At 34.3% G+C, this 23,868-nt stretch overlaps 1 protein-coding gene across 1 annotated transcript in view; it reads right to left on the bottom strand.

Moving 5' to 3' along the window:
* The window catches only part of RFC3 (replication factor C subunit 3), a 37,734-nt gene that overhangs the window by 2,036 nt on the left and 11,830 nt on the right, over positions 1-23,868 (bottom strand). Inside the window, exons 2-8 of the mRNA XM_001367705.5 lie at positions 22,824-22,961; positions 19,913-19,980; positions 14,535-14,632; positions 10,709-10,890; positions 9,334-9,470; positions 9,132-9,230; positions 3,225-3,294 (exon numbers count right to left, since the gene is read on the bottom strand). Coding sequence (XP_001367742.1) covers positions 3,225-3,294; positions 9,132-9,230; positions 9,334-9,470; positions 10,709-10,890; positions 14,535-14,632; positions 19,913-19,980; positions 22,824-22,961 — 792 coding nt within the window. The remainder of the gene's footprint in view (positions 1-3,224; positions 3,295-9,131; positions 9,231-9,333; positions 9,471-10,708; positions 10,891-14,534; positions 14,633-19,912; positions 19,981-22,823; positions 22,962-23,868) is intronic.

Genomic DNA, 23,868 nt, shown 5'->3' with positions numbered 1-23,868 from the left:
ATCCCAAGAGAACTGTTCTTTAAGTTATGCAAATAGGTAAAGGATCTTTGTTTAATAGAATGAACAATCACTCTGGAATAAGAGGACTTGGATTCAAATCCCACCTCTGATTCTAACTTTGGGCAAGTCATTTACCCTCCCTTGATTTCAAGTTTCTAATAAGTAAAATAAAAGGGATTAGACTAAATTCAAGTTCCTGAGATTTCTTTTGGCTCTACATCTTACTATTCCATGATCTGAAGGGAATTTCTGGTATGGGAATTCTCTCCACTAAGTAGACAGAAAATAGTAGCAAAGTCCTAAGGATTTGCATAAAAACAACTCATTTTTATGTAATGCTTAAAAATCTGGAGTACATTTTACACATATAGCTTATCTGCTCCTCATAAGAGTAATGGTATTATCATTATCTCCATCTTATTGATAAGGAGACTGAGACCCAAAGAAGGTAAATTAATTATCTAGGATTACCCAGTTAGAATTAAAAGAAAGACTTGCAGCCAAGTCTTCCTGCTGAATCATCTATAATTTACAACATTAAAAAAAATTTACATTACTTCAAATTATGCTGTAAATAATGAATAAAGGCATAAAATCAGATGTGTATTCAACATACTTTAAGTAATGTACATTACAGGCAGAAGAAAAATTTAATCAAGGCAAAGCCTGGCAGAAAAATAGCTAGGTCATAGGATAATGGGATATAGAGCTGGGAAGTTTCTTGTAGGTTATTAAATTCAATCTCCCCATTTTAGAGATGAGTATAAAAAATAGGAAGTGTGATAGGATTATAGAAGTCTAGAAAGTAGCACAGAACTGGGATTTGAATTCAGGCCTTCTGACTGATAATTTTATCTTTCAAAAGGTAGAAACCATGAAGGGGAAATTCTATTCTGGTTCTAATTCTCACTAATGGGAAGGAATCAGTTGCTGGGATAAAAGTAATGGCAACCGTGGAGAAAAGTTATCACTCTTTCTGAGAGAGGACAGGAAATGTGAGCATAATTTAATATTTCCCTAGATTTGTGAAAGTAAATGTCAAAGGGTTCAGAGGAAGGTTAGGTAGAAGCTCACAAATGAAAATGCTTCAATAAAAGAAGGACATAAAAAGTTCATGATTGAAATTTTAAATCCAAATAGGGAAACAACTCCACTAAAGAGGAAAAATGAGATTTTTCTAAAGACCAAATTTGATACAATGAACTCAGAAACTAATTTAGATTTATTAGATTACTAATAGGTAAAAGAAATGCTGTAGGTATAGTTTATCAAAAATTTAGAATAGTTTTTGTTAAAGTACCTCATTATTCTTATTGACAGAACAGTGAGCTATAGATTATATAGAAATAAAATTAAAATGGATTAAAAAATGGCTCAATGTCATCATGTTCAGAGGTCTCTGATACAGTATCCAGGGATATTTTGGCCTTGTGTTATTTAACATTTTTATTAGTGACTTTTATTAAGGCAGAGATTGTATGTTCATCAAATGTTCAGGTGACAGAAAGCTGAGATGGATAGCTAAAACGGGATTGATAGGATCAAAAGGATCTCGTCAGCTAGAGAGCATAGACGGGTTCTTAATCCAAGATATGTCAATTTGGTTGTTTTAAAAAGACTTTAAACTTTACCTAAATAGAACTGATTTTTTTTTAATCCAGTGTATTTTGTTTTATGTACTTAAAAACATTATTATAAGAGGAAGGGTTCATAGGCTTCATCACACCACAAATGGGATTCACTGGCAAAAATTTTTGTGTTGATTTTTTTTATGTTTCTCCTTGTCCTTTGCTAGAGCTCTCGGCTGAAGCTAACTGGAGACAGTGAGGTGGCTAAATGGACAGTTCTGGGCCTGGAATCAGTAAGGCCCAATTTCAAATATGATATCTGACACTTACTATCCATGTGACCCTGGGCAAATCAATTAATCCCTATTTGCCTCCATTTCCTCAACTGTAAAATGGGAAAAATAAAAATACCTACTTCCCAGGGTTGTTGTGAGGATAAAATCAGATGCTTATAAAGCACTTTAGCACAGTTACAAATGCATGAAATGCTTAATAAATGCTTATTTCCTTACTTCCCAATAGGTGAAGTTCAATAGGAATAAATATAAAATCCAGCACTTGAATACAATCAACTTCACAAGTATCAGAAAAAGAGACATGCTCAGAGAGTAGTTATTCTAAGGATGATATGAAGTAAGAAGTTGCCACACAGTTTTATTAGTCAGTAATGTTATGAGTTAGCCAAAAAAAAGCTCATGGAATTTGGGGCCTTATTAAGAGAAATAGTTAATAGTAACAGATTTCATGTGGATTCCAATGTCTTGAACAACTGTTTCACTATTATAAGAGATATTTGAAATGTAGCATTCATTATCTGAAACTACTTCAATGCCATTTTGATCAATTAACTTTTTCCCCTTCAGTGGCCACAAATTGAAATGAGATAGCTTAGATAAACTGTACTCTAATCCAAGGGATAGAGATCACATATCCAAAGAATTATGAAAGAGGCAGGGGCCTATAATGTGCTACCTTTCATTTACAACAATAACATTGACTGACAGTAAAGTTTGTGCTTTCTTTTATTTTGTTCTTTTTGAAAATAGAATGAAATTTAAATGAGTAAGACAGAGAACCAAAGATGTACATATAGGCAAAACATAGTAGGTTTGGGTTGAAGAAAACAGTGGATTATGGGAAGAAAAAAAATCTTAGCATCTCCCTACCTCCAGGGCTCTCTCCCTCAATTTTAGTGTTCTCTCTTTTCTTCCTGTTTTATATTTCTCTGAGAATCTTTCCCTTTGTTTTCTTATTACTTGAAGAATCATAACATGGATTTGGAATATGTTTTTATAATCCTTTTTAATGAATGAAGTGTGATGGTATCTGTTCTTAATTTTAAAAATAGGTAAATTAAACATTTTATACTTTTATAGGGCAAAAAGACAACCAAATTATCTATATACTGCTATAGAAATTTTTATACTTTGTATGTGACACTCAAAATTTTCTCAGTTATCAGATTTCAACAGAAAAATACCTCCTTACCTCTGATGTAAAGTAAAAATGAAATTAGTAAAAATCCAATTGTTTAAAACTAACTTCACACAACCAAAAACTGTGACAGGAAACAAAACAAACATATGTATTTAATTTTTTTTTCTATTATACAATTTTCTAGGGCTATTAAGACTAAAAGACTAGAAATCAGATTACCTTCATTATTATTTCAGGAGGAATGCAATGAGTTAATAGTTCATAAAGTCGTCCACGAATTTCAAGTAGTCTGTTTAAAATAAAAATAGGGAATAATTACAACTTATCACCAAACAATGTTTATAAGCACTTAACTTATGTTGTGTCACTCTACAAAGCAGATAATCAGATATGTAAAAGTGAATTATAATTTACTTTACTAAGAATTTTTTACATCTGAGATTCACTGATGAAATTATGAAACTGACCCTTCAAGTTTCTCTTCATTGGGAAGTAATTGAGGGAGGGAGAATTCCAAAATACATGAATAACTAAGAGAAATATGTAGAAACAAAAGCCATTCTCCAGTAAAATGGTCAAAGGATATGAATGAACAGTTCTCAAAGGAACTGAAAACTATTAATAGCTATTCAAAAGAATGTTGCAAATCATTAAAGGTAAGAAAACGCAAATTATGATAACTGAACTTTCACCCAGTGAGTCAGAAAATGAGAATCTTTAATGTTGGAAGAGTTACAGAAAGGCAAGAGAACGAATACATTGCTAGTGGAGCTGTGAATTAGTACAATGATTCTGGAAAGCAATTTGGAATTCTACAAATAAAGTGACTAAGATATCCATACTCTGATCCACTGATTGGTATATGCCCCTAAGAGGTGACTGACAAAATAAGGTTCAACATAAACAAAAATATGTGTATGTGCACTTTTTTGTGGTAGCAACAAACTGAAAACAAAGTATGAGGCATAATTAAACAAAATGGCACGTGAATATAATGGAATATTACTGTACTGTTAAGAATGAAAAAGATTCATATAAACTGGTGCAAAAATGAAAAAAGTCAGGAAAACAATAATCAATATAATTACAAAAATGTAAATTAAAAGAATCATAAAACAATTTAAAATAAAAGTTGTGAAATTATATAACACAAACTTCGCCTCAAATAAGAGGCAAGAGAAAAGAAATTTCCCTTTGCAGAGGAATGTTTTTATGGGAGCAATAAGGAGTGGGGTGAGGGGGGTAAGAACATGGATATATTACACAGAACATCAGGAGATGTTGGTTTTACTGACTTTGTTCTTTTTTGAAAAATTCTGTTATAAGGAATGATTCTCTGGGAGAGATAAGAAAGAAGGACATAGGGGGAAATATATTTTTAAAATTTTCTTCTATATCACTTTGAACACAGAAAAATTTAAATTTTTGTCACTATGATTTTAATTAACTATACATGCTAATATGTTCCCAACTTTTTCTACAATAGTAAAGGTTTACAAGTTGTGACAAAATAATTTAAATGAATTTTTACCCACTGATTTCCATAATAATTTCAAGGATTCTCTTTCTTCAATATGAGCTTTGCATTATATTTCAAAATACAGTTAAGAGTAAATGGAATTGAAGGTGCTCCAAATATGATCCTTCTGTTTGATACCAAGATACATTAATGGGTTAAGGGAAAACAAAATAAAGATCATGCCATAAGAAATGATTTAAGAGCTGGATGTGATGGGACCTATCTATAATCCTTGCTACTGGTTTGGAAGCTGAGGCTTGCTTGAGCTCCAGAGTTCTGAAGTAAAGCTAAAGCTAAGTCTGGCAAGAATATGGGGAACCTCAGGAGCAAAGGGCAAAGGTATACTTAAAGAGAGATGAAGTAGCTCACACTGGAAACAGAGATCAAAGCCTCTATGCTGATCAGCAATGGGATTAGTCCAATAGTGACCACAGCAATCCAGACTAGGTAACATAGCAAGATAGGGGCAGAATCAGTACAATTCATATAATCAATACACTGACCAACTTTGATTTCCAGACCAATGATAAAACATATTATATAATTCTTTTAAGTAAGGTGATAGAACTCAAGTTGTTAGGTGGCATGCATATATATTTTTGAACACAATCAATATGGGACTATGATTTACTTGAGTATATATATATATATGTATATATATATATATATATATTTGTAGAAAAGTTTTGATATTTTCTCCTCCATAATTGAAAAGAGGGAGATAGGAAATTATGATTGGGTTGCCAAAAAATAAAAGAGAAAGCAAAGAAAATGAAAAAGAATGTGTTCTGGAAGTGGATGGGGGATTTGAAAATGGCTCAGCTTCAGCTTATCTTTCTTCTCTAATTACTGCCAAAAGGGACTGCCCCTAATTTGGCTTTCTGTCAATGCGCCTAGCAAACATTGGTTTTGCTTTCCTTTCTTTTCTATTTCCTCTCTCACTATTCTAATTTCTCTTAGAAAATTGAATATTGTGTATATCTTTAGTTAGAAGTGAATTTAGAACTACAAATTGATTATGTTAAATGATCAATGGGGAGACTAGTCTCCCAATGATCATCAGGCCCCCCTTAGACTTATAAATGTTGGAAATTTCACCATTGGGAAATTTCATACTTGAAAAATTTCCTATTGATAGTGGGTCTTGGCTACTAGAATGTGAACCCCATTGGCATGAGAGTTTCCTCCTCCTCCCTACTTAAGATTACTTTAGGACAGAAACCTTTTGCTGAACAATGGAAAAGACTTTGACCTATGCTTAAGCATAGAACAGGAATTTCTTTGAGTCATGATTGATTTTAGAATTGATACAATGGAGATACTTGGAATCAATCTCCACCCTATTCAGTCCTAACAGGATTGAGGAAGGGCTGCAACATAGATCAAAATTTAATTATTCCAATCTCTACCCTACTCAGGTTAACAGGATTTAGGAAGGGCTGTAGCAAAGGATCAAAGATTTAATTATTTGAAATTATGACCTTCAACAGACATGTGCAAAGCCAGAGACCTCTGGGCGGTCCTGGGTTAAGCTAGAGCCTCCATTGGCACAGGGAAATTGATGGACAGTGATTGGTAGATGTGAGAACTGAGGGGAGGGAACTTGGATGGTTTCCTTAAAGATAGAAGGGTCTGAGACTCGAGGTGGTGGTTGAGGAGTTTGTCTGAGTGGTTGGAGTGTGCTCTGAGAAGCTTGCTCTGAAGGAAGCTGAAGGTGGGGGCCTCTGAGACTGTTTCTCCATTTTGGTCACGTGAGTAATAGGGACTGATCTCTTTTCTTTGCCCCAGCTATCTAAGGGCTTGGGCCTTTTGGCCCAGCCTAAACAGAAGGGGTATTTAAGCCCTATTCCCTTCTCTCCCCTTTCTCTCTCCCCCTCTCTCTATCTCTAATTCCTTTCTTCCTCCTGTTTGTAATTAAACTCCATAAAACGTTGACTGCTGACTTGAGTTTTCATTTAGGAATTACATAGCTGAATTCCTTGGCGACCTTAAATTGATATATATCAGTCTTTTAAAGTGATTTCCTTGTCACACTATCCTAACTAAACAGATGGCAAGTGTACTTAGGAAGATCAAGGGATGGAAAAGATCTTCAGGATGATCCCTTGAAGTTTAAGGATCGATCATCCCCTTTCAGAAGCAGTTGTTGTTTGGTTCTTCTTCTAGTTGATACTATCAAATATTCTGGAATCTTCTCTCTCCTTCTGGGTAAGGGAAATGGAGACAAGGCTTTTTCCACAGGTTGGGATCTAGAGTTCAAAGTCCTTAGCTCCTCACTCAACAGAATTCAAAGACCCTTCTTTTCAGCAGTTTCTCCCACAAGCCTCTTCTCATACTCCAACTGTCACTCCCCCTCCTGTCACATTCCAAAGGATGGCTGTTCAATCTCAGTTTTCCTTTCCACAAGGGTGATTAGTAGAAAGAATGTCTTCCTAAATTTGTAAGACTTTAGCAATCTACAAATTAAGGAATCCTGCCACAGTATTACAAAGCACAATTAAGTCTCTCTTATTTGTAAGTTATGAATCTAAATAGTACCAATCTACGTAACAGTGGAGCTGGCTGACTTGAATTAAAATAAAACAAGATTATGCCACAAGATATAGAAATATTTTAATATTGAGATTACTGATGGTATCACTTAAGAGTGCTGAGAGCACTTACTGCTTCAATTATTTTAATCTGAAAAACTGGTTCATAAATAACCACATAACTTTGATATAAACTTATCCTGTTCATTTTTAAATAATGAGAATTTATCTTGTATTTTGTATATTAGGAGGAAAATCTGACTTCTAAGGTAGCATATTAAATTAGAATAAAGGTCATAATCACTTAAGAAAAAAATCAAGGATTCAGATTGGTGGCAACAGTTCATCATTCCTTTTTTCTATCAAAAGAGAAAATAAAATTGGCATCATTTGTACAAATTATCAACCATAGTTGCCTTCCACTCTTTTCACTGAACAACTAAAAATGCTTTTTATATAACACAATGGAAATAACACCCACATCATCAGTTTTAGGAAGAAATAGCAGTACCTCTCCATTACACAACTGTTTTTATTAGTTGTCAAGATCTCTTAAGAAAATTACAGGAAAAGTTACCAACAGCCAGAATGGTTATGTAAAACGGCAATAACTTGATGGTAACAAAATGTGGCTATGGGACAAACCTATCAATTAAAAGCAAGAACTCTGCCAATATCCTGTAAGTATAAAAGCTAAAAAAAAATTCTCATGAGTCAATTAACTAGCATATAAAACTAACTTTCTTTTAAAAATAAAATCAAGAATGCAAACATCCTAAAAAGACCTCACTATCTTTTGTGAAATGCTTGACAAGATTTTTCTCTGAAACTTAGATTATTGAATGGAATGTCATTTTTCAAAATGACATATATAACTTCCTTTTTAAGAAGTCATTCCCTAAATAGATAGTATGGTGGTATGAACAACACTAGCAAGAAACCTAAAGACTGGGGTCAAATTCTTGGCCATGTCACAAACTAGCTTTGGTGACTCTCAGCAAGTCCTTCAACCTGTCTGGCCTTCAATTTAAAGGTCCACATTAGCTCTAATATTCTATGATTTTAGAGATATGTATTACTAAATAGAAATTAAAATGTTAACTAAATCTTTAAATATTTAAGGTTTAATATAAAAATTACAAAATTATAATCTAATTTGAAGGATGGCCAGTGTCCACTCATAACATGTTTGTCATTTCTTTGAAGTGTTCCTCATATGGGACACCAGAAGAAATGGTTCACCAACTTCACTGATAGGAGCAGAAGGAATAGTTAAAAAAAAACCTTCCGCAGATGTTGCTTTTATCTAACTTATATAATTAATAACCTTCAAGGCTGAGACATTTCTCTATGAAAAACTATTTTTGGTCATTTTGAGAATTAAACTAGTTTAGTTGGCAAAACAGGCCAAAAGAGAGCTTTCTGTACCCTTATTATATATTATAGCTATGTTCTTTACACAACTAGAAGTCAGGGAAGATGGCAGTATATGATGAAATACTAAGTCAGCTATTTGATTCATGTGAGAAATACAGACGAATTCAAAGTGACTCCCACTAGTGGTTATAAGTAATATATAATTTCAGTACATTCACACATCAAGAGTTTAATAAAAAAGGTATTAAAGTTTTTGTTTATTATCTATTTGTAGACAATACTTCTCAATTACTAGGTTCCTAAGAGCTAATCTAACCAATTTCTTCTAGGTTTTAAATACAGATTGTTTTCTGGTAAGTCATTTCAGTTGTGTCTGACTCTTAGTGACCCTTTGGGATTTTCTTGGCAAAGATACTGGAATGGTTTGCCATTTCCTTCTTTAGCTCATTTCAAAGAAGAGGAAAGTGAGACAAACAAGGTTAAGTGACTTGCCCAGGGTCACACAGCTCATTAAGTATTTAAGGCCAGATTTGAACTTGGGTTTTCCTGACACCAAGCAGACAAGGCCTAAATTTTAACTTAAAATTGTTAAAACTGTATAAGACCACAGAAAATTCTAAAATTCCTAACTACTTTAATGTTAAGGTTTTGCTCTCTTGCATAATATTTTTAAAATATTTAAAAGTTAAACTGTTTTACCTTTGAGGAGTTTGTTGACTGACAATAGCATTTGCAGTCTCTCTCAGATACACTTCCCAATCTGTCTCAGGGATATCTTGATCAGGAGTAAAAGGATACCTATATGACAAAAAAGATCACTTTGTATTTTGGAAACTAACATAAAGATATACATGCTTTTATTACAAAAAGTTAGCTGTATTAACTTCTCATTTAGACTCACTGTTGCACCCTGCAGGCTTCACACATAAGCAGGGCTTTCCTGAGATTTCTACAGGATTTCTCTGCAAGCCTATGAGCCAGCTCTGAAGGAAGATTCAGACCTTCTTTCTTGCATACAGTGGATAACACATGGCAAATCTATGAAGAAGACAGTTAATAAAACTAGAGACAAAGAGAAAAATCACCTTCTCCTAGATAGTACAACACCCATTCAAGAACATCTTTATAGGCCGGGGGTCCGCAAACTTTTTACACGGGGGGCCAGTTCAGTCTCTCAGACCATTGGAGGGCTGGACTATTTAAAAAAAAAACAAAAAACTATGAACAAATCTGTATACCGCTGTCTGGGATAGCAGAGGCGGCTGCAGCACTGGCTGTGATGGGCCTGTCACACCTTGCAAAGGCCCATCACCGCCACCACTATACTGTGCAGCAGTATACACAGTGGGGAATCCCCTCCCCCAGATCACTGCTCACCATGCAGTTACTCTCAGAACAAGGCACAAAGGATTATGCCACCGAAAGTAGTACTGTACGTAAGCGATGACACATTTTGAAGCATCGCCACATAAAGTGCTTCTCTCACTGACCACCAGTGAAAGAGGTGCCCCTTTTGGAAGTGTGGTGGGGGCTGGATAAATGGCCTCGGGGGGCTGCATATGGCCAATGGGCCGTAGTTTGGGGACACCTGTTATAGGCCCTTCTACAGTAACTCATGAGGTTTTGGATCTGTTTTTAACAAAAGTAACTCATTCTGATTCAATTAATAATAAAGGCATTCACTAATCACTAATTCACTATAGAATAAGTCTCCAAGCTGAAGGGCTATTTGATATCATAAATGAAAATTTTTACTGATAATTGTAGATACTATATGATAATTATGTAAGAAAAATACTGAGGGAAAACCTAAAAACCTCATTTTAAATTCCCTTTTGTACATAACCAGAGACCCAAATCCCTTCTGCACTACAACAGTTCTTTTTTACTGTCTATCTACTCCGCAAGAGCTTTAATTAATTTCAGATGATATACATGCAAAAGATATGCACTAAATTAGTAAAGCTTGATCTCTAAATTTATTACCCAATACAACTCATGCTAGCCAAGAAAATAGGATTAATGCATTAAGTTAGAAGAAAAGTGTTCATTTAGTCTATCCAATTCTAAAGACTGTAGTAAGAGGGTCTTTCTTCCAAGGTAAGGAGAAAGGTGAGCAAAAAAAAGGTGATGAACATTCAGATTTTAATAAGTTCATAGTAAAGTCATACTTAAAGGGGTATTCTTGTCTAATGTGGCAAAGAACATTACAAATGTCCAAGAGGTACTACTTAAATCTTTCAAGAATATATATTTTATGTTCCAAGTTAACTTACATCTTCAATGCTGGGAGCAGGAACACGAACTGCAAGGCACCTACTCCGAATAGGTGGGATTACTTTTGATGTAGAATTACAACACAGGATTAACCTGCAAGTAGACATATATTTTTCCATGGTTCTACGCAAGGCATGCTGAGCATCTTTGGTAAGTTTATCAACTTCAGTCAGTAAAACCACTGAAACAAACATTTAAAAAGCATAAAATTAAAATGAATTAACTCAAAAAGGAAATCTCCATATGGTTTCCCTTTCTCTACCAAAGGTCAGAAAATAAATTGTTTGAGGGGCAGTGGTTAGCAGAAAGGTATGTTCCACTTTCCATAATGGTTAACATAAAATATTTATTATTCTAAAATACTACAATGGCAAATGTTATGTAAATTTAGACAGGGTTTTTTCATTGAATTAAGGGAGGTTTGTATTCTAGATGCAGCTGGGACCTTACACAATTCATTTAACCTCTCTAGGTCTCAAAGCATTCATCACTAAAACAAGGGACATAAAGAGGAGGGAGGTGTATACCAGATAATTTCTAACATCCTTTCTTCCTTTTAATTTTGTTATAAATTAGTATTCTACAAAAAATAGAACCTGGATACCATGAAGAAAAATTATCTGTAAAATGTTTTGCTGGTTTAATCTATGATGATACTTCCTCTTGTGTTCTGATAAGAAATTATAAATACATCAGGCAATATAATTCTAGATTTTTCATTTATACCACCATACGTGGCAGCAATAATAACATTTATTTCAAAGACATAAAAATGCAGTAAATCAAATAAGAGTTCTTCCTATTAAAATATATCATATTTATGCCTACCTTGGTACACAGAAGGCATTTTAAATATTCTAATACAATCTCTTGTATTTCTTACATATTACTACCATGGTGGTTTGCTTTATTCTTACCACTAATGTTTAAGATTTCTCTGAAATGTCCTTATTTTCAAACACCAGCAAGGCTAATCTAATTTAAAAGGAGAAATACTAGGATGAGCATAGAAGATACATCAAACACATACACCTCTACCTCCAACAACAAAAAACAGATTTCTTCCATTTACAACAGCAAAAAATACTTTCTTCATTCATTTCCCAAAGTTAATAAAATGTCATCATAGGTTTGTATGCATTTTCTACTTTGCAAATGGAAACATTATTATTGTATATCTTCTTTGATCCTCACAACATCCTCATAAGATAAGCAAACCAAATTGCCATTCCTATTTTAGAGCAAGGAAATGGCCTTGGGGATAAAGGGACTTGCCCAAGGGCACACAGTAATGAAATGCATAATAGACTTTTGACTTCCTATCCAATGTTCTTTATTAATGCATGATAGGATACCTCTAAATATTAATGGCCTCCAAGTGTTCTGAGTTGTTTTGCTAATAATAGGGATGGATTTACAAACTTCATTCTTATTTTCTTACCAGTCCATGTTAGAACTAAAGCTTTTTTTAACCCATATAATAGCTAAACTGTATATAGTACCTATATCACATATTGGTTTGACCCACATAACTCAGTGAGGGAGATAAACTGTTATTATCATCTCTATTTTAAAGATAAAGAAATAGGATTAGAGTGTTAAAAAGCTAGCCTAGGGTCACATAGTTAATAACGTTGTAAGGCAGAATTTAAACTCAGGTCTTACTGATTAAATCTGGCTCTTTAAGGAAACATTTGAATACATAATTTTAATTATAAGGTTTTATTTTAAACTAGGCTTCATTTTTTCCCAAACTGATAATTATCCAATCTTTGCCCCCTCTTCCTCACCAAAAGAAAAATACTCATTATTAACCAATAGTAATTTTTAAGGCAGTTCCATGCAGGATTTGAATTCAACATTTTATTTAAAGGGTAAATAGTTGTTTTTTTTAAATACTCTGAAAGAAAACAGAAGGTCTTATTTTAATTTTAACAATATGCAATTATTAATAATATACTGAAAACTCAAAAGAATATTAGATGTCTTAATAAAGACTAACCAAACAGTGATCAGAAAACTTATTTGATAGTAGATGAAGGATAGAGGCAATAGCACTCAAGATGTATTGGGAGGATTAGGAAGGAGAATGCAAAGACCTGGAAAGAGTGGAATTTCAAGTGAAGCTATGTCAATACAAGAGTTCGTTTTCCTCATAGAATGTGAGCCCTACAATCTCCAAGCAATAAGATCCTGTAGGTAATATAGGAGTATGTTCAGATATGGCTGTACTACATAGCAGAGAGCAACTGCTATTGAAAAGAATACTGATCCCATCTCTCCAACTTTATTGATACCCTGGGATAAAGGCTCATTCACCCTGTGCCAGTTTTGATTCAGGTTAAGGGTTCTCATTAGGAAGTTTCCCCAGGTAGATGTAGTCTCTTAGCAATCCCCCTAGTGCAATTATCAATAATATGGAAATAGGTCTTGATCAATGACACAAGTAAAATCCAGTGAATTGTGCGTTGGTTGAGGAGGAGGGAAGGGGAGGGAAAGAACATGAATCATGTAACCATGAAAAAAATATTCTAAAATAATTAAATAAATTTTTCAATTTAAAAAAAAAAAAGTTCCCCAGGCCTAGAGACAGGAGGTCCTAGGTTCAAATATGGCCTCAGACACTTCCTTGCTATGTGACCCTGGGCAAGTCACTTAACCCCATTGCCTGGCCCTTACGGCTCTTCTGCCTTAGAACTGTAAGGGTTAAATTAGGAGTTTGACAAAATAAGAAAGCAGCTTTTAATAATTTAAGTTTTAATGAGAATATAGTAGAGTTGTAAATTAATATTACCCCTTTAAGCCAGAGAAAAAACTTCTAGCAGCTTTTAATAATTTAATAATTTAGTTTAATTAAAATAGATAGTAAAAGTATATAGTAAAATGAATATAGATAGTAAAGGAGAGAAATATAGGAAAAAGATAAAGAAAATTTCCTAATGTCTATACTAGTTATCCTGTAACTACCTATAATTACTACCTAAAACTGCCTATATCTACCTCTAATAACAATCACCAACTAATCACCAAAAAACCAACACCACCAGCAACCAACCCCCAAGGACCAACTCATTCCCAGCAGCCAACTTCCCTGCAACTGCCAGTCCTAACTGTCAATAACTGATCAACCTCACCAACTGACACTGGCAACTTTTTATCCCCTCTTTTTACCTCCCTCCCTCTCTATTCCTCTTTCCTGTCTCTATGGTTTCTACGTTCTGTCACTGTGGGCTGGTTAATCTCTACACATCTCTATTGGTAAGAGGACCTCCAGGTCCCCCATTAAATTAAAAAAGGAATAAAGAATTCCTTTTTAAACAACCAATACATAGTATTGACTCTAAGATGGAAGGGGAAGGAGGGAGAGAAGGGAGGGAGGGAGGGAGGGAGGAATGGGGTCTGTGTAAATCATGGTTGTACATTAGCAGAAGGCAAAAAGCATAGTAAAGCAAAGCAAAAGCACTGTAAAAGGTTATTTTAAAACAAAGATGTGTGCATTAGAACTCAGCAAGTACCCAGAGAAATAGTACTTGTGCTTTTTTGGTAAACAATAAGATATGAAGCAAGATACCATAATAAAGCTCCTTGTAAATTTTAAGGCACTACTTATTAGCTGTCAGTTACTATAACATTTCTCTTCAATTTTTTTCAAGAAGTCCCTAGCAAAAAGCCTAAAAATAGCAAAACACAGATAAATGAATGTACAAAAAAATTGTCCTCAACGTCATTAAATTTTCCATGACATTTTATCTTGTATATATATTGTTTCAAAATTTGAATAACACCATTTCTCACTCCCCAAGGCTGGTTCATTTTTTTATGTACCTTTAAATTCTCTTTGGGTGCTTGTCTCAAGTTGCTGTGATTGTGCTACTGTTTTCAATAATTCTTGAATTACCACCCGATCACTATTTCCAGCATCACTACATTAAAAAAAAGAAAAGATAATGTAACAATTATTTTTGTTGATTCTGTTGATTTTGTTTTCCAGCACCCTGTTATTCACAGTTGAGTTTTTACAGTGAGAAAAAGGGCAGCAAACAAATGCCAAAAGATCAGCTGGTAGAAAAACTAGTAAATGGTATTGTCTTCTTGAAACTGACCTGAATTCTGTGACCCCAATGGTGTTTCTTCATCTAGTCATATGTTGCAGAAATTGTGAAAAGAAGCATAAGGTATAGTGCCTATTCCACTGTGTAATTGTGGCATAAAGTTAATTTTTCTTGAAGGCCACAGCAATCAAGTAGAAACTCTGGCAGATCGTATACCAAGTTAGAAAGGTTATGATCTATACATCTGCATTCTGAAGACTAGCCTAGATAAGTTCAAAAAGGCTCATCTTCAGTTTGTTCACAGGCTGATGATTTAGGGTTTTGTTTTGTTTTTTTGCCATAACTCTCAATGACTATTAAGTTATAAAGAAGTTATTTCCATTAGTGAAAGGACAGGAGAATTAAGATAACAAATAACTGAAACATTGAAATGATATACATGTTACTGGCTCTTTACCTAAGTTTAAGATACTTAAAAAGCTCTAAATATTAGAATATTAATTTCTAACATTAGGTCTAGATCAAAATCCAATGGAATACAAAAAGAAAATATTAGAACTTCTTGTTACAATTATTTCTTTCTTTAAAAAAATAAGAAAACAGACATTACTGATATTTAAAATGTAAAATAACACTGGTGCTCTCACTCAAGTTTATATGTAAAATGACCACATGTCATTTATGGAAAACGACATATCATGAGGGAAGAGTAAGAGTTTGAAAATGTAGATTTGAGTGGTACCTACACTCATTCATTTTAGAGAATTATGTTACAATTTACTTCTTACATGGATTTACAATTATTTCAAGTTTTAACTAAACTATCCCTAACAAAATGGACAAGAGCCTTCCTGATAAAAAAAAAAGAAAGAAAGAAAGAAAAGAGGGCAGCTGGGTAGCTCAGTGGATTGAGAACCAGGCCTAGAGGCGGGAGGTCCTAAGTTCAAATCTGGCCTCAGTCACTTCTTAGCTGTGTGACCCTGGGCAAGTCACTTGACCCCCATTGCTTAGCCCTTACCACTCTTCTACCTTGGAGCCAATACACAGTATTGATTCTAAGATAGAAGGTAAGGGTTTAAAAATAACAATAATAATTAAACATCTTCCAAATAAAGAGTTTTAGTGGGTTTTGAACCATTCCTTAAATATATGAAATTGTAGTATCTTTTGATTAATTTGTAACAAGTGATTGACATCATAGAAGATATACATTTACCAAGTGAAATTCAACAACAAAAAAAAATCTTTGCATAATTGATATACAAATTGAAAATGATCATCATTAAGTGCCAGTTATGACACACTTTTTCCATTTGGATCTGTCTTTGTGAGGTAACTTTTACTGGTAGACAGTCATTAAAACCAATTTTTGAAATAAACTGAAGTTATAATCAGACCTTCAATCACTGTATCAGTGTTAAACCAAAGCTTTCAAAAGTAATGAAGCATATTCAATCATACTCTCACTAAAAAAGTATTTTAATGATAGAAAAAAGTTTTATACCATTAAAAAATGAAAATACTTAATCTCAATCTTATTCTTTTGGTTTATAATATATATAACACAAATATGACAGCATATATTTAAAAATACATATTTAAGTACATGGATCACTATACATACACAGATATACACATGTATACATACATGTATGTGTGACAAAAATTATATTGACAGACGCATGAGATCAAGAGTTTGATCAAATATTTTATTAACGAGATTGCTTTTAGTCATTTCTATAAAAAGATGGGCACCAGACTTATCATCAAGAAAATGCCATTGCTTCTACAGGAAGATGATATTCAATGTGTATCATTACATTTTCCAGAAATACAGTAATCTGTTGTTAAATTCTAACATACTATATTTTGTAACTGTATTCTGAAACGAGCTGAAGCACTCAGGAGTCATTAAACTACATTCACAATTATTCACCTTCTTAGTTAAAACTTTTGCTCATACCTTTTATTTTTATTCATCTATAAAAATAATTGAGATAACTATTTTTATTAACTTAAGAAACTTACATGTGTACACTTTTTCTAGCAGCCATTTTTCCATTTTCTGATATTTTATTGATCATTTTGAACAGTTATGTTTATCAATAATTTTTTTTCAAATACACATACATATGAATCTTAGTCCTAGCCCTGTGGCTGGTACCTTTTAGGCACTTAACAAATGTATATTGACTATTTTATTGACTACTATATGTAAAGCACAATTCAATATGAAGTAGAGTTACCTTTGATCCCAATTCAAGGGAAAATGAGTTACTAAAATGCAAAAATTTCATTTGGCATGGCCAAACTGCACCTTCAAGCAGCCTATGAGACCCCCACATTATCCCAGACTGAGGAGGAAGTGATCTTATTGGGCTGCTGGGCAGAGGGGTGGGACATGTGAACACTGTTCTCAGGCATGGTGGAGAGGGGGAGTGGAGCAACCCCTTCTGGCATGTCAGAGCATGCATGCCATGCCTTTGCTAACATGGGCATAGATTCCCCAAATATATGACCATTCCTATTCTCATGTCTTTCCTTTTACTATCTCTAATGCAAGCCTTTTTGTTTATCTAAATCCTATACCCATTCTTAATTAAACTAAAATACTTGTGTAGTAATCTAGTTTTTTAAATGTTAACACATAACAATTAAGTAAAAAAGGCTTTATTTCCCCCCCACCCCCATCTATTAGATTTTAAATCCTTAAAGGCAGAACTCTACTTTACGATCTGTCTCTACTCTAATGTAGAAAAATGTGGGAGCATGTTTGCTGAGTGAATATTCATTTTACACATAAGATAGATTTGCAGAGAAATTAAAAGACCTGCCTAATATAAAAATCAATCACCTAACAAACATGTATTAAGATCTGGTCATACAAAGACAGAAGTGAAATATTCCCAAACAATCAAAGAGCTTCCATTCTAACAGTGGAGAATGGGGGAAAGAGTGAGGGGTTGGGGGGAGAGGGGGCTGGGTATTGGTAGAAAATGAATGCAAAGTAGTTTGGGAAGAGAGTGTTCTAACTGGTAAGGGGATTAGGAAAGGCTTCATATAAAAGATGGCCCTTTAGTCCTTTCAAAAATTGACAATGGTGTGTCTTCTCAAAGCTAATCATCACTAGCTCTTTCAATTAATCCTTGTAATATGGTTTTGATCCTTGTAACCATCTTGATGAGGGTAGAATGAATGGCTGATTTTTTTTCATGTTTCCATCACTAAAGTGGTACAAAGATGGATTAGCTCATTGACAATTATACCTGTTTCATAATCAACTTCTCTTCCAATTAGACTTATATCTCATTTTTCCTTTCATGTGCCACAGTCATTGCCACTTGCTCATTTGCCTGTGCTGTCCTTCCTGCTTATATTAGAATGCCTTTCCTCCTCCTTCTCCTATGCTTATCTAAATGCTACTAACTATAAAGTCCAGCTTTGATCACTTCATTGTCTCCAGACCACAACAATCTATGTCTTTGTAGAATTCTTTTTACACTTAATGTAGTCAGGAACATAGTTTACCACCTAATGTTCACTACAAAACATTATAAGTTTTTAAAGAGCAAAACATAGGCCTCTGATTTATTTTAATATCCTCTACAACAGAAATGATTAAACTGGGGCCTACAAACTTGTGTTTTTAAAAATATCTGGATAATTATATTTCAATAGAATTGGTTTCCTTTTGTTAAAAAGAAAGAAAGGGGGAACAGAGAAACTCCTAAGGATGTTAAAGAACTGGCTAGTTAGGTCCCATGAGTGTGAGACGACTAGCTGGAGAGACTCTCCTTTCCTAACAGAGGGTCAAGGGTTTCTCTATCCAAGATAGGAAACTTGAAGGAAAAAGGGAAACAGGAGCCGATAAATAAATAGGAACACCACTGGGGCCGAGTATAGGCGGTTTGCTAGGTCTTTGCAAAATGCCTAGTACCCCTTGATGTCCTTTCATCATGACTCCTGTCAGAGACAGTAATGGCTTTCTGGTTCAGGGTTTGCTGTAACCTGAAACTATTAGAACTGTCCCTCCAAAACCCTTCATTCACCCTCCTTTCTTCCCTTTGCTTTCTTAAGATTTATTTGACTGTTTTACTCAAACTGAAATATTTATTGAACAGAATATCAATGGTTAATTTGGGGAAAGAGGGAAATAGGAGGTCCCTAACTCACAGGTGTTGAGCCCACTGTTCAAGTTCTCACAGACCTCCTCAGCCAGGCTGGTCTGACCTCCCTATCTGTTCTGATCTTAATGGCTACCCTAGGCTAATCAAATAAAAGGTTTAGTCTCTAGAATGGCTGGAACAGATCAGAAGGATCTTCGGTTAAGCTTAGTTTCTCTCTGGAAGATCTCTTTGCGATAACTTGCTAATAAATCAATTCTCTCAGTTTCTCTCAGGTACGATCAGGAAAATGGCTTCTTTGAATAGTTGAGGACAATGGCTGAAAAGATCTAGTCTTTTGAGAATCTCTCAGCCAGCGCTGCTCCCTCCAGTCCCAGACAAGAGTCCTCCAGAGCTAATAGGAAGAAATCCCAACTGCCTCTTCCCTCAACATTCCAATGACCTCTCACCTCTGTTTCTGACCTCCTCCCTTCAGAGCTTCATTGTCAAAATTCCATTCCCTCACTTTGCAATCCTCTATATTTTAATTCATGAATTGAAAAACACTACTATGAGAAAGGGTCCACAGGCTCTCCTAGACTGCCAAGGAGGCTCATGACAAAAAAAAAGAACTTTGTTCTACAGCCCTGAATAGCATTCAAAACACATACAGGAAATAAGTCAAATATTGTTTGATTTATTTCTCTTCATTAACTCAATTTCAGAATATATATTCCCACAAGGCAAATTTCAAATTTTAGACAGTTCTCTAGTCAAATCTCTAAATAAAGATGATTTAATTCAATACAAAACCTATGTGATAAATGTTCTACAAAGCATTTTGCCCTGTTCAGGGAAAGCTAAATTATGTGTGTGTGCTGTAATAATATATCAGCTATATTCAGTAAATGACATTAAATTCATGTTCACTTTTATTTCAAGTTGCATATATTATAACTTTTTTAAAAAAATCTACCTATGAAGGCAGTGAGAGAATACAGAAGGAAATAATGGTTTACAAATGAATGGTCACTTCTTAATAACTTACCTAGGGTTGACTTCAAGATGGTAATTACTTGCAATTGTGCTGATTTCAATCTTCTTTTTAGATGGGGTCTTTATATAAAAAAAAAACTATATTTAGTATACATTATAGATTAATTTGTAGATTAAGGACAGATATTCCCTAGAGTCACTTTCATAACATGAAAAAAATAGTTTAGGAGTATCTTTCCAACCCTTTCCAAATATATTTAATCAACATATACTCTACCAACTTTTATAGAGTTGTTATGAAAAAATAAAGGTTCAGGATCTGTGTATTACTCCTTTCATATGTCTCAATTAATTCAAGTACTTTACTCAGTAACAGAAAATGTTATATGGATGAATGTATAATTTTATACTTGAGTTTGAAAAAGTAACTCGTTCACATTTGCAAGATGGGTCGAGGCTAGCTAGCAGTTTATTTGAAAATTATCTTGAAGTTCTAGTAGACTTCATGTATCTGTTCTACTTGGTTTCAAGGAGGGCTCCACATATATCATACCTCCCCCAGGAAACACTCATCGCCTGCAATTTGATCATCTATAAGACTAATTCAGTTTTGATATTCTATACCTCCTAATCCATTCCCTCAGTTGCCTCTACCCTTTGATTAGAGGGCTGAAAGGTGGAGCAATTAAAATCCCCCAATACATTCTTCCATAAAGAGTTCAGCCTTTTCCAGCTAACTCCATTTCCTATCTGCTGCCCTACTTGGTTTTGACTGTAGGAACCTTTTGGGTACTATATTCCCCCATTAAATGGTAAACTCCCTGAAAGGCAAAGACTGTCTTTTCTTATTTATATCTCTAGCACTTAGCCTAGTACTTGACACATAATAAGCACTTAAATGTTTACTGACTGTAAGTTTGACAGGAATCAAAAGAGAGATAGAAACAGTCAAAATAACTGACATGATCTTAGGATGCAAAGCGGAAACATAGTTGTACATGAAGTGTTAGTGCCACTATATTCTGTTCTGGTCAAAGTGCACTTAAGTTTAATGTGTTCCATGCTGGGTACCTTTTCAGAGAAACAATGATAAACTGTAAAGTGTCTATAGAAGAGTAAACATAAGGACTAGTAGAAGGACCTGGGAATGTTTGGTCTGGAGAACAGAAGACTTGGTGGGGAAATGATAATTGTCTTGAACTTATAAGAAAAATGTAGACTTCTCCTGTTTGGCCCCAGAAGAACAAATTAAAAGCCATGGGTACAGTGTGTGTGTGTGTGTCTAGCCCGAGGAGATAAACTGTGTGTCATAGTTTATCTACTCAGGCTAGATATATTGCCTAAATGATACATATATGTAAACACACATATATGTGTCTATACATGCATGTATATGCAGGTATGGATGTGTAGCTAAACACAAATACCTCTTCACATACATGCATGAATACACACTCATATGTTAAACCTGAATTACATATAACCTTACTAATAATGAGATTTCCATGAAGAGGAATGTAATACCTCAGGAAGTAGTGGGTTCTCCTCCCAAGGGAGAAAAGGCTAGATAACCACTTGATGAATATATTATAGAGGTGATTCTTTTTCATGTATGAATTGGACTGGATGGTCATTGAGGTGACTCCCAAATCTGAGGTTCTTTGAGAACTTGTGATATTTAGCTAAAGGGGCATGAAAACTATTTGCAGGTACTTCAGGTGGAAGATTTTGAATTTGTTTATTTGTACCCAGGACAGAAAAGGAAAGAATAAGTGACTTTGTAATAGTAGTTTTTAGTTTAGTTTAGGGAAAAAATCCTAATAACTTGAGCTGTACAAACATGTAATGAGCTGCCTTGAACACCAGCTGGTCATTATTCTCTAAAGTTTTCAAGCAAAGGCTAAATGACCATTTTGGAAATGGTGTAGGCAGATTCTTATTCACAAGGTGGTTAACATTTATATAGATGAAGAATAATAAAAATAACTGACATTTCTACTCTATAAGGTATGTAAATAATTTTTATTATTATTTAATTAATATTATTTTACTTAATCCTCATAATCACCATGTGAGGTAAGTGCTACTATTATTCCCTTTTTACAGATGGGTAAACTATTAATCATATAGAGATTATCACAGAGTAATTACATGTTTTGCTAGCGGCAATCAAAACTAGGTTTTTAACAGTTGTTAAAAAGAGAGAATCAAGAAAGACTCCACAAACGAGATATCTCGATTTAGAAGTCACCTGTTTAAAGATTATAGGATAATTCACAGAAGCTTCTCCTGGGAGAAAACATACCCCCCCAAAAAAAAAGATTTGAGAACCAAAAACAAAATCTTGGAAGGTGATCTATAATAACACAATGGAAAATGGACAAGGACCAGGCAAATTAGATTAAGTGGGACCAGTAATATTAGTAGGAGTCAGGGCATAACAATGATATAGAAGTCAAGGAAAGAGAACTTCCCTAAAGGAAAGTTGTACTTGAAAGTGTCAAATCTGCAAAGATAAAAGAAAATAAGGATAAAAACAGGTCTTCAGCAGTTAATAAATAAATCACTGGGTAACCTTAAAAGAGCAGTTTCAGAAGAGTAGTAGAGGTGAAAGCTATATTTCAAGGAAGTTGAAAAGTAGGTGCTGAAGAAGTGGAGAAATGTCTCCAAGCCTTTATATAGATTGCTCTTCCATAAAATGCCCATCCTCCTCATCCCAATCTCTTAGGCTATCAAAGACCTTCAAAGCTTAGCTCAAATGCCATGTCCTACATGAAGCTTTTCTTGAAGACCCACCCCCAAAAGTGTTTGTCATCTTTCCTCCAATATATATGTTTCACTTATTCATATGTGAGGGTTGGATGACCTTTAAAGTACTTTCTAAAAAAGCTCTGAAACCTGTGATACTAAGTGAATTTCTACTTACAAATACATTTAGTTTCTCAGAGGAAGAAAGTACTTACTGTGATGGTCTGATGTTCAATCCTTAACTTTTCCACTCCAGCTCCATATAATTCCCTCAGGAGACACATAATTCGCGTCTTTTTCCCAGCACCTGATGGCCCATATACTAAGAGATGAGGAAAGTCTCCACATTGTACCTGGAAAAGGTAGAAAAACAATGATTCTGACATTTTTCCATGTGGGGAAAACACATTTATTCCCTGTAATGTTGACTTTTCATATCTCTGAAAACACTAATATAAAATATAAATTTCCAAAAAGTGAATCTGAAACCACAGCCTAAGCAAGTGTATATCCTCATAGAATTATAGAATCTTCAGTTGGAAGAGACTTCCTAAGGTCTTTATTTCAAGTTGTACCCCAACAGAAAGTTCTTCTATGTATAAGACCCCCAATACATATGTATCTGGTCTCCAATGAAAGAACTTTGATATGGTGGTGTCTTAACTACTAAAGTATCTAGTTCTATTTTGGGTCAGTTCTAATTGCTAGGAATTTTTTCCCTTATCCTCAAATAGATTAGGAAATCACAACCTATCCATACCTACTCATTCTTTATGGCTCCTTATCCATGTTCTCTCTCATCAATGTTGTCCTTTAAGCTCACCAGAACAGCTCTACCTAACAATGGACAAGGCTGTCTTTTCTTTCTTCTGAAATTAAGAATACCAGTGGAGCACTTGACCTATTCATTTATCAACCCTGGTCTTCATCACATGCCTGGGTCATCTTCAAAGTTACTGATTTGATATATGAAACAGCCAGCCTATAATAATCACATGCCTGCCTCTCCATTGTCCTTCTATGTGATACATTCATCTTAAATTCTTCAGCAACTGCTATATCCTTTGTCTAAAAGCCATAGAACAACACTGGTGGAACACAAGTATTTAAAAAGATGGAAAAAAAAAAACTTAGGTAAAGAAATATGGAATCATTCAAAGAGCTTTGTAATTTCAAACCAGCCTGTTTTGCCATCTTGTTTAATTTTGAGCCAAATTCATTGTCTATTTTCACTATCTGTTCCAGATAGATACAAACACA

This window comes from Monodelphis domestica, chromosome 4 (genome assembly GCF_027887165.1).
Source record: "Monodelphis domestica isolate mMonDom1 chromosome 4, mMonDom1.pri, whole genome shotgun sequence".
Classification (NCBI taxonomy): domain Eukaryota; kingdom Metazoa; phylum Chordata; class Mammalia; order Didelphimorphia; family Didelphidae; genus Monodelphis; species Monodelphis domestica.
Note: the sequence above shows the minus strand (reverse complement) of the source record. Positions and strands in the feature narration are given on the sequence as shown.